The sequence below is a fragment of the Aegilops tauschii genome, chromosome 7 (genome assembly GCF_002575655.3).
Source record: "Aegilops tauschii subsp. strangulata cultivar AL8/78 chromosome 7, Aet v6.0, whole genome shotgun sequence".
Taxonomy (NCBI): domain Eukaryota; kingdom Viridiplantae; phylum Streptophyta; class Magnoliopsida; order Poales; family Poaceae; genus Aegilops; species Aegilops tauschii.
In genome coordinates, this window is record NC_053041.3 from 90,238,779 (window position 1) to 90,250,704 (window position 11,926).

An 11,926-nucleotide genomic window follows, 5' to 3' on the forward strand; every position below is an offset into this window, starting at 1 on the left:
TGTAAAAAAGTTTACTGTTCACACACTGTTTTGATCCGATTTGTCTTTTTTGCCGAGAGCTGCTCAGATATTCAAATGAGTTGAAATTTTGAGTGGACCTCACGCATCAAATGATCTACCACACAAAAAAATGGATTTTTTTGAATTTTTCTAGTATTTGTTTTTAATTTTTTTTCTGGCCGGGAGCAGATGAGCCTGGGCACTGATTTGGATTTTCGTCTACTACTACTCTAACATCTATCTTGGTTGAAAAGATTTTTGAGTGAATTCAGTCCTTTAAACAAAAAAGGGAGGGAGCACTTATTTCGCTTTCGCAGCACTATAAGATCCAGGGAGGCGGGCGTTGAATCGGCACTTGGCTAGTTGACCGAGCGGCCGCGTTGTCATCTCCACTTCCATCCATTTCTTGGCGACTCTCCCGGCGATGGGTTTCAGCGTCGGGGAGACGCTCGCGTCGGCGGTGGTGAAGGAGGCGGTGAACATGATCCGCGTCGCGGCCGAGCGCGAGGCGGGCCTGCTCTGGAGCTTCAAGGACGACCTGGGGGCCATGGGGGACACGCTGGAGACCATCCACGCGGCGCTCAGGGACGCGGTCGCCGCCCGCGGGCCGGCGCCGGACGAGAGGACGCGCCTGCTGCTCGGGCGCCTCAAGGCGGCGGCGCAAGACATCGAGGACCTGCTGGAGGAGTTCGCGGACGCCGGCGCCCGGGGCCGCCGCAGCAACTGGCTCCGCGAGGTTCGCGTTTTACCGGAAATTGACATGTGTGCATCCACTAACTCTGAAGTTGCAGTTTCCAAAGTGTGCAATTTTGTTAGCAAAATGTCGCTTTCCCTAATTTTGGAGTGATGTGGTGATGGTGGATTGTTGTTCAGAAGAATTACAAGCTAACTGTAATTTACACGAATGTTTTTCTGTATCTTCATATTACTGCAAACCTGTAACCTTCCTCTCAGTATGTTTCATACTTACATTTCACCATCTTTTTCCTACTGAACGGGCGTTAACTACTACCAACAGGGGTCTCGCTGCTGCTATAATATATCTCCGTCGCGCAGTATCTTGGCTCACAAAATGAAGAAGATGAGGGAAAGATTAGGAAGAATTCAAGCAGATGCTGGACTTGCTAGATCCCATGGTGGCACGAGCAGCAATCTCCATGATCAGGATGATGATATCAGCCGAAGAGAAACATGGTCAGATTTCGGAGAATATATTGTAGTGAGCACTTTGCTCAGGCACACTGAGAAAGAGCTCTCTGTTATCTCGATACATGGCTTTGGCGGTTTAGGGAAGACAACACTTGCCCGGCTGGCCTTCAATGCCGAGCCTGTGATTGGAGCCTTCGATTGTAGGGTCTGGATTCATGTCTCTATGAAGTATGATTTGATAAAAATTGGGAAGTCGATACTTTCCAAACTTGAAGCAAATTGTTCTGGTGATTTGGATCACTTGAAGACACAACTGAAAGGATTGCTCAAGGACAAGACTTTCTTGATCGTTCTGGATGACATTTGGGAGGAAGACCCGCATGAACTGGTGAAGTTAATGGATTTTCTGAATGTTGGTGCAAAAGGAAGCATGGTCTTAGTTACTACACGATATGAGAAAATCGCTATAAACATGGACCCTGTCCTATGCCACAGGCTGGAGAGTTTATCTGATGGAGAATGTTGGGATCTTTTTAAGGAAATGGCCTTCGTCTCTGAAGCCAAAGAAGCAAGACTGCAACACATCGGCAGAGATATAGTAAAGAAGTGCAAAGGTGTTCCTCTAGCTGTGAGATCGCTTGCATTCGTACTAAAATTGAAGGAAGGGGTTGATGAGTGGGAAGATATCAGGGATAGTCACCTCTGGGAATTGGAGGAAAAACAAGATATATCTTTTGATAGTGTCCTGCCATCATTGAAGTTGAGCTTTCAACATATGTCTGCCACCTTGAAATTATGCTTTGTGTATTGCTCTGTCTTCCCAAAAGGCAGTTACATTGACAAGGACTTGCTGATCCAACAATGGATTGCACTTGGGTTTATTCGGCTGAATGAGTCGTTCCATCCTGAAAGGCGCGGAGAGGAGTATGTTAAACAACTTTTGGGGATGTCCTTCCTTCAGATTTCAACTACACAAACACCTGTGAGTCACCCTGTAGGCTTTTATAAATATTTTCTCAAGTTTAGTTTCATTCTGTTCCTGATCAAATACCAGATAGTCACATACCATAACCCAGTTCCAAATCTATGGAAGCAGAAGAACCAATATGTGAATTCGATATGCAATCCAAGTGTTGTGATTATTTATGAATATGCATCACTTGCAGCTACAGAACATTATAGTATGTAGACTTGAAAATACGAGTGTATGTCGTGGGTGTTATCCAAACCAGCTCACCATACTTTTGTGTTGGATTGTTCTGTTGTTTTTGTCTTTAAAAGTGGAATTGCTCAGCATTTGGCTGGCACATGGTGTTTGTTTGTAACATTTTTCTTCCAGATTACCAGGAAATGTATTGAAGCACCAAATGTATTCCGTTTGCATGACCTAGTATATGACTTGGCAAGATCGCTGGCGATGGTGGACCTACTTTTCCTTGACACTGAGAGTAACCTTAAAGTTAGTTCCACACACAGTGATTGCCGTTATGCAGTGCTCACCAATTGCAATCCAACAACTCTCCCTAACAACATGATGAGAAAACTGAGGGCTCTCCATGTTAACGAATGGAAGCAAGAAAAGATCCCTAATAAAATATTTGCTACTAAATTCTTGAGAGTCTTAAATTTAAGTGGATGTTCTCTTTTGGTGCTGCCAAGTTGCATCAAACAGTTGAAGCTACTGAGGTACCTTGATGCTTCAGGAATGCAAGATAAAACGCTTAATCACTTGAGCAGTCTGCAGAATTTACAGGCATTAAAGCTCTCGGGTAGCTTGATTGGGGCACTTCCACATGACATGGGTTCTCTTGAGAAGCTGCGTTACTTAAATCTGAGTGGTTGTTCTAATCTTTTGGTACTGCCAGAATCATTATGTAGTCTTGGAAACTTGCAGTATCTAGACATGTCAAACTGCTCTGCAATTAAGGAGTTGCCTCCACATTTTGGCAATCTTTTTAGCCTGTCAACTCTGGATTTATCATCTTGTTGTGACTTAACAAAGCTTCCAGAGAGTCTCGGTAGCCTTCAAAAGCTTCGTGTTCTAGATCTTTCTAACTGTTGGAAACTTGATGCATTGTCTGATTCTTTTGCTAAACTTGATCATTTGAAGGGTCTAAATTTGTCATGTTGTTATGAACTTAAAGAGCTACCAGAACTATTTGGCAACCTTGAGACTCTGGATCTGTCAGATTGTCACAAGCTTCAGAAATTGCCTGAATCTATTTCTGGACTTCAAAATTTGAAGGTACTAATTCTATCTGACTGCTGGGAGCTAACTGTACTTCCAGAGTCATTCGGGAATCTCAAACAACTCCAGTATCTAGACCTGTCAAGTTCTCAGATTTCTGCATTGCCTGAATCTGTTAGTGAACTTGTCAATTTAGAGTATATGAATATATCATGGTGCACGGATCTTCATGAGTTACCTGGTAACTATGGCAATTTAGTCAAACTTGAAGAGCTGAACATGTCATACATTGGCGATGGTAATGTCAACATTCCAAAGGGGATAGCTGAAATGTCTAATCTCAAGATTCTGTTGGCAGATGGCCTTATCAATTGGTCATGGGAAAATGAAGAAGATATCGTGTTCTTTAATGCTTTAAGTAGCTCCAGGTCTAGTTTTTTCTTTACTGGGGAGAATAAACCAAGTGATTTAAGCATAAAGGATAATACTCTTCAAGTTGGAGATCTTGGGCGTGTGCAGAATCTTGCGGAAGTTGAGGAACTGCAATTATGGAAAAGGCGGCAGCTGCACTCACTGATGGTCTCGGGGCATGGTTATGGGACTGGTACAGAACTAGCACAAGAACTTGTGCCTCAAGAGGCCGTGCTTGAGAAATTGCAACCTCCAAGGACACTAGAACGGTTTGAATTGTTGGGCTGTACTATTTCTACATTTCCTAGTTGGATGACAGACATTGCGTCTTTCCTCCCAAACCTTGCTCACCTTGAACTACGCCATCTGGAAACATGTGGCTGCCTTCCACCTCTTGGACAACTGCCTAAGCTACATATGTTGGTGATATCTGACATGCCTCATATCAAGGAAGTCAATCAAGAATTCTCAGGGGGTGCTAGACCATTTCAGAAGTTAAGAAATATTGTGATAAAGAATATGCCAAACCTGGAAAAATGGCACACAGATGCTACTGTAAGTGGCAATGATGTGGAATTCATGTTCCCAGTTCTTCATCATCTGAAGATACACAAATGTCCAAAGTTGAGATTTCAGCCGTTCCTTCCTCGATCTGTGTCATTGGAAATTTATAGAAGCAATCAAGTTCTATCGTCAGGAGTTCAATCAAATGGCCATTTGTATTACATGCCAACAATAAGGGTGCTGATCGATTCCTGCACATTATCTTCTGATGGTTTGATAGGGTTGCAGTCTCTTACCTCCCTCAAGTTCCTCGGTGTGCGCCACTGCATAGGTCTGGATAACTGGAGAGATAGCATTGACATGCTAACTTCACTGAAGAGTTTAGATATAGCTATGAGCAATGTTCCTGAATGCTTGGGAGGTGTCACTTCACTGGAGTGTCTGAAAATCCGTAACTGCCCAGTAAATTATAACACTCTAGAGCAAGTACTACATCTTACTGCATTGGTGGACCTGTCAATTTGTTGTAGCCAACCGACTAAATTAGTAAATGAACAAGAGGTAAGAAGCATAATCAACAAGATACGTTTTTCTTACTTTGACACGCTTCACTCTTCACAAAATGATACAGATCAGTATAGAAATCACATATATTTCAAGTAGGGCACTGCGTGCTGTCATTTAACATTGTAATCTGTCAAATCATAGACCCATGAATTGAAAAAGATAATTTTGTGTGCCAACAATATGCAGTTTCTGGTGGAACCAGGTTTCAAGTAGAATTCAGAATGACAAAAAGAACACAAATGGACAATAAACCTCAACAAAATGTAGGAAAAGAATCATAGTTTCTGATAGTTTGGCATCTTCTTTTTACAGGTCAATTGGTTGACGAATATGCCATCCTGTCTCGAGAATCTTGTAAATCTTGAGCTTGACAATTTCATTGGCTGCGACCGACTTCCCTTCCTTGGCTGTCTAGAAAAGCTACGTTCATTGACACTACGACAGATGCCTGATCTCAAGACAGTGCATCAGGATATTTCCGGGGGCAGCAATTGTTTGCCGATGCTACAAACCCTCAAGATAGGGAGCATGCCTAATCTTGAAAGGTGGACTACCGCGCATGCTACTGCAGCACATGCTACTCATGTGAGGATCTTCCCTGATCTTCAACTACTCAAGGTTTTTGACTGTCCAAAGCTTAAGTTTGTGCCATTTCTTCCAGTCTGCTCAAAGTGCATTATCAGTGTGACTAGTGAAGTAATAGTGCCGGAGCACCATGATGATCCTCCCTGGGACATGCCCACATCAGAACTATTCTGCTTCTATTTACATGGTAGATGCACAGGACTCCAATACTTCAAATTCCTGAGATTACTATCAGTTTATGGCTGTACAAATCTGAGCAGTTGGCAAGAAAGCATCCTCCTCCTTACCTCCCTTCAAAAACTGGAGTTGCATGAGAGCGACATGCCTAGATGGTTGTGTAAACTCTCCTCACTGCGTGAACTTCACATCATAAAGAGCAAACCACCGCTCAACCTATCCCAGTTTGTTTATGATCGTCACCAGATTGCCTTAAGAATCGAGGATTGCCAGGGGACACTCAAGCAGGTGCCTTCTGTAGTGATTTTGGACATGATAAGACACATCACTTCTGTGGAAATAATTGGTGTAAGTTCTGTTCAGCACCTTAAATATACGAACATACCATTGTTTAAAGTTTTTTGATACAAAAGTTATGCAATTACTTTCTTCCTAATTCTTAGCCAATGTCAAGGTAACTGTGCAAGATCCATTTCTGAATTATACTTTTCACCTGTGCTATTACTTGACACCCCATGCAGAAGTGTGATGTGCTTCTTTTTATGCGCAAGATGCTATCGAAACAATGATTCTGTAACACCATGCTAGTAACTAGAATTCCAAATCATCCTCTTCTTTTGGGTAACCTTCATGTAATCAAGCCAATATTTTAATATTGTGTAGCGCAGTCAAACAGTGACTTCAAGATTTTGGGATAGCCTTATTTCATTCAGTGACATGACAAGATGGTCACTTCCATCCCTCATCTTGTTCTAATGCTCTAGCATTTTGATGCCAGTGTGAGCCAATAATGCATTCAGAGTGGCGAAATGGTGAACTCTTCAAGTGCAAACTTCGAAAGTCCAGTGAGGTGAGTATGGCTTGATTGACCTACTTAAATGCTTTGGCTCATGTAGACATCATATTAACCTTGTGGTTCTAATAGAAGATGGCATTCTAATTTAAAGCACCTATTTACCCTCACTCATAACATTTATCATGTTACTCATTACTCTTGGTATAGTATTCATTATGATTATTCTAGTCCCGTAAACAAACATGGAAGCACTCATATGGATACTGAAGGACATGGATATCTCACGAAATGATGGTGAAAAGTCACATTGGAATCATAGAACGTCATGTACCCAAGGTCAATTCTTTGAAGCTAGTTTGACAATATACTAGAGAATGGAGGCAGCACATGGTAGGGCTTTAGGGGGTGTTTGGTTAGGTTGGAGGTGGCTTTTGTCTTATAAGAAAAACCCGAAAGAAACATGTTTCTGTAACCTGTTTATGTTCCTTTGGCTTTGGCTATTGGCCTATATATTATAAGAGCATCTCCAACGGCCGCACAAAAATTCCGCGCCCAATAAACGTTATAGTGCGCCACTGTAGCACTTTTAATGCGCCGGGACCAACTTTGCTTTAGCAGGCGCCCAAAAAGCAGACAGTGCAAATTGTGAAGCGCGCGCAATCCGGCGCCCCAAATATGCTGCGCGCGATAGCGTTTTTCAGCGCGCGCCCAAAAACTTTTAGTGCTACAGCTTCTGCTAGAGCTGTCCGGCGCCAAAAAAAACAAACTTTTAGTGCGCGGAGCTCTTTTTGGGCGCCTGTTGGAGATGCTCTAATAGTTGTATGCTTTGGAAGAAGCTTGTATTTCAGAAGGTTTTTTTGAGAGAAAAGAAGAAACTTCTTCAACCAATTTGCCTTAAGGCACGGCCATGCATAACTTAGAAATCACACGTGGAAGGGGTGGGCAATTATCTAATGTCTAATCAGTTTGCCAAACGACCTACGATATTCCCACAACAGAGAGCCCGCAGCAGTTTTTTCTTTGCAACAGACAGTCCACAGCCCAACCAAACATGCCCTTATACTCGTGTCCCTTACGGGACTGCACAGTTTTCCTATTTCCATGATAAGCTGGTATTACTATGCTACAAAGAGTCACAAACTTAACAAAGTAGACTGAAGATTTTCACTTTGCTGTTGCAGTGGTACATGCCGCGTGCAGATGCTGGGTCACTGCCAACCATCCTTGGCACATGGCAAGAGGTGCAAGCAGAAAACGCGAACCTCGATACTTTTATCTGTTTGAAGTACCTTGAAGCATGATCTCTCTAAATTCAGCATTTCGATCCCACTGAAAACTCCACGGTCAATGCAGGAACCGACAGAGCTCCGCTCTGGTGATACAGCCAACCCTGACCAACCAGGGCCTTCAGGAACCAAGTGACCGATGATGATGATGCGAATAAGGAGATGGCTGCAGTGAAGACCTCCCTCCTCCTGATGCTTCTTCCTCAGTGAAATACATGAATTTCTCATTTCTGTGTTGTGCAAACACAGCACCCAGCTGCAAGACGTACTCCGTGCTATCCGTATTGTTGCCTCGCGTGAATTTGAAGCCAATGCATCCCCGGTGATTCGAATCGCCGCATAGGCAATATGTTCATGCAAATCAGGTCAGCGAAAGTTGTATATGGTTAACTGGTTTTGATGTTCAGAGAAACGAAAACTGCTTTGGTTGTGTTCAAACTTTGCTGATTTTCATTCAAACAAACCCATTTATTGAGACGGATTTACAGATTGGTACTATGACGTGGCTTGTCACAATATGAAAATGTTGTTGACAATTTGGTGTGCATGGTTTTATCTCGGAGTTACTGGTCTGACCTGTACCAATGTGTAATTCCAATTCCAACTTTCTCTTATCTTATTTACTCTGCGAGGATAGTAGATTTCGTCTTCTAAGCGACTATACATTTTCAGACGCCGGGGACACAACCTGAAAATAAAGCGAAACAAAAATTCATTTTCTGCTGAAGGACTGAAACTTTCAGCAGAATAACGGAACTCAAGCGCTCAACTCACTGCAAGAACCGCCACATCCGTGTGGACACCAGATGCTTCATCTAAGAGAAATGCAGCTAGCAACTTTGAAGTAGTGGCCATTTCCAACACATTACAGACTGATGCCACTGCATCATTTTTCAAACAGTTTCAGAATTTCAGAACCGTGATGCCAACGCAAATAGGTTTCCTACTGTCAGGAGAACAAACCAAAAGTTTAGCTAGCTAGCAGAAAAACAAAAACTGCTGGGTTTTTCTGAATCCATATCTCAACGCAAGGAACTGGGTTCTAATGTCATCGTGTCCGAGGCGGCGACACTTCTGAAGAAGTGGACAGGAAGGCGACTTGTAGGGGTATCTTTCTACTCTGCATTGACATCCGCGTACCGCAGCCCCGCGTGAACTGGATTAGCAGAAAAATAGTTAAGCAGTTAGGCATCATGTGTCACAGGTACTGGAACAAGTTGAAATACAAAGATGAAAAGGAAAGCAGATGTACAAAACCTCAAAACAATGTAATCTGTTTTTTTTTACAATACAGCAGTTTACACCCCAACAAACAACTAGCTTCAGAGACAACCTTCTAGCATAATGTCGTGCCTGTTGAACACCTACTGATTTGATTCAGGAACTTTTACTGATGTCTATAATCCTACAACAGTTTACATTCCTAACTGAAACAGATTAGCAGCAAAAGTTTCAGCAAACTGGTTTTCAGACTACTGTTTTCCAAGCACGGGCAGATTAGCACTCAACTGAAACCAAAACCAAAACATCCGGACAAGTTCAAACTACTGCAAAACATCATCTTCTCTGTGAAACAGTTACAATAGGCTGAAAAAGCAGAAATCATTATCTTCTCTGGGAATCTGAACTAGGCAGACCGAACTGATTTGGGTTTTGAAGTTCAGAAGTTTTCCACTAGTGGCATACATATGGTATATTGGTATTAAATAAATTGAAGAACTGAATCCTCCGAATCGAAGCACAATAGCATCAAAACCAATAGTTTCCAACTAGCTTCAGACAAACAGAGTGGATTTTAGAATTATGAAATGATTTTCACCCCAACAAACAACCAGCTTCAGACAACTGATTTGATTCAGCAACTTTTACTGGTGCCTATAATCCTACAGCAGTTCAGATTCCTAACTGAAACAGAGTAGCAGAAAAAGTTTCAGCAAACAGACTGTTTTTCAGACTACTAGTTTCGATTCGAACACTGTTTCCCAAGCACGGGCAGATTAGCACTCAACTGAAATGAAACCCAAAACATCCGATCCGGACAAGTTCAAGACAACTGCAATGCAAATAAGAGTTTCTTGCCAAAGGAGAAGAGTAGGAAGTTGAGGATATGGAGGGGCACTCACGAGGCGTCCCGACGACGACGACGGCGACGTGGAGGGGCTGGCGGTTGTTGGGCAGGTCGACGAGGAGTGGGAAAAGCCGGCCATCACGTGTGGGGAGGCACAAGACGAGGTCGCCGACGCCCAAGACTTGGACGGCGTTGAGCAGCCTGGCCAGCTCCTTCCTCAGGCGGAACACGGATCTCCCCCTGAACGTGTGCCAGCCGCTGGTGATGAGGTCCCCGTGGTTGTCCGTCCACACGTACACGATCTGCCGCGACGGCAGCACGGCGCGGGGGAGGGTAAGCTGCAGTTGCGCCCCAACATCGTCAGCAGATCAAAATCATCAAATACGAATTTGAGATGCCAAGAATTTGAAAGCGCAAATTTGGCAAGAACCGAGCCAAGAATTGCTCCCAGGCGAACGAAATTAACACGATTTGCGGTCTCCGCGGTCGTATTCCGATGCATGTTAACGACATCCAATCCAAGAACCCAGTTACCAGCTCGCGCAAAATCGACCGGGAAGAATCAAGAAGCGGGCATGGCGGACTCACCCCGGTGGAACGTGGAAGGGGAGGCATGGTCTCCCGGCCGGGGATGGGCTCCACGACCCAGTGCATCATCGTGCTGGTGCCGTCGATGTGGCCGATGCTGGCGCCGTTGTTCCAGGGGAGGTACTTGCCGTTGGCGCGGAGGCAGCCGAGGTTGAAGTGCTGGAGCCGGACGTCGTCCCCGGACCCCGTCCGGATGGCCGTCCAGCAGACAGCGTCCGCCTCGCGGTGGTCGTAGCTGCGCAGCTCGACGCGGAACCCGCGGAGGCCCACCGGCGCCGGCCCGTCCGTGGCGGCGAGGTACAGGCCGTAGGCGGCGCTGTGGAGGAGCAGGTACGGCACCTGGGCGCGGGGGGGCTGGTACACGTGCACCGCCCAGGCCGCGTTCATCGACGCCCGGCGGTGGTGGAGGGAGGCGCCCTGCCCGTCCTCGTCGGCGTGCAGGTACGTGCCCAGATCGCGGCTCCGCAGCCGCACGTGCTGGCCGTGGTGGAACAGCTCCATGGGTCGCTTGAGCTGGACCGCTGCGGAGGAGAGGGGGTGGGCTCTCCGCGGCGGAGACGGGGAGCGGGTTCTTGGTTTCTTGGCGCTCCGGCGACGGGGAGAAGAGGGGGAGCGAAAGCTGTTGGTTGCGGCGGTTATGTTTGGGCGCCAAGCCGGAGTATTTGAAGGTGTGCCTGACGCCGTCCCCGTCCCTGTGCTCAGCTTTCGGCACTAGGTGGGCTTGTGGGCCGTGGCCTCGGAAACGTAATATTTCTCTGTTTCTCAGTTAAGCTAAATAAATCCGCTGGTGATTCCCCTCTAGTTAGGGTTTTCTCTCCTCCCGGCGGCGCCTGGCACCGACGTGGAGACCGTGATCCCCTGCGTCTCCCAGACCATTGATCGCCGGCGGCTTCGGACGTCGGGCTCGTGTGCGCGCTGGGCGATCTATCTAGGGGTTCTCCCGCCCGCGGAAACCGACTTCTCAGGCAAGAGATCCGATGGAAGGCTCAACGTCGGCGTCAGCCGCAGCGATGAGCGACATGGAAGCTACGATGAAGGAATTGGGCCTGAAAGAAGATGATCTGGAGGATGTTGTGGTTCAGGATGGCGACATACCAGAGGAAGCGGCGCGGTGGATGGCGATCGCGCGGGTGCACATTGATAAGCCGTACAGTCAGTATTGGTTTTTTCGTAACATGCGGGTTGCATGGGATCTAGCACAAGAAGTCAAGTTCCGCCCTCTAGAAGACAACCTCTATACTCTGCAATTCTCCTGCCTGGGTGATTGGGAGAGAGTCATGGAGGACGGCCCCTGGACATACAAAGGAAAAGCTGTCGTAATCAAGCCCTATGATGGTTTCACCAGACCATCGTCTATTGTTCCTAACAAGATTGAGATGTGGATCCAGATCCATGATCTCCCTGAACTGTTCTTCCACTTGATTAAATCGCTAGCAGCTACTGTTGGTGACTTCATATTTGCTGAGCCCAAATTGCAGGACTTTGAGGGGAACTTTTTTAGGGTTCGGGTGAAAGTGGATGTCACAAAGCCGCTCAAGAATGCAGTATCGCTGGTGATCAAGAAGAGGAGAGAGATATTCAGGGTGAAATATGAGAGGCTTCCAGAT

At 45.6% G+C, this 11,926-nt stretch overlaps 2 protein-coding genes across 3 annotated transcripts; one reads left to right on the plus strand and one right to left on the minus strand.

Annotated features, from left to right (window-relative positions):
• Positions 1 to 348: 348 nt before the first annotated feature.
• On the plus strand, positions 349 to 8,199 carry LOC109771020 (uncharacterized). 2 transcript variants are annotated; one of them, XR_012190387.1, is made up of 8 exons: positions 349 to 736; positions 1,019 to 2,131; positions 2,489 to 4,813; positions 5,132 to 5,404; positions 5,481 to 5,929; positions 6,360 to 6,431; positions 7,559 to 7,618; positions 7,731 to 8,199. XR_012190387.1 is itself a non-coding variant. In XM_020329736.4 (7 exons), exons 1-7 carry the CDS (start codon positions 425 to 427, stop codon positions 7,797 to 7,799), a joined length of 4,749 nt encoding a protein of 1,582 aa, XP_020185325.1. In that variant the 5' UTR covers positions 349 to 424; the 3' UTR covers positions 7,800 to 8,199. The 2 variants fall into 2 exon arrangements, 1 of the variants encoding a protein (XP_020185325.1); XM_020329736.4 differs by having other exon boundaries at positions 5,132 to 5,929.
• A 122-nt stretch (positions 8,200 to 8,321) lies between these two features.
• Positions 8,322 to 10,820, minus strand: LOC109771026 (uncharacterized). The gene is made up of 4 exons (XM_020329744.1): positions 10,320 to 10,820; positions 9,787 to 10,069; positions 8,438 to 8,544; positions 8,322 to 8,351 (listed from the first exon to the last, which is right to left on the minus strand). Exons 1-4 carry the CDS (start codon positions 10,818 to 10,820, stop codon positions 8,322 to 8,324), a joined length of 921 nt encoding a protein of 306 aa, XP_020185333.1.
• Positions 10,821 to 11,926: the final 1,106 nt, after the last annotated feature.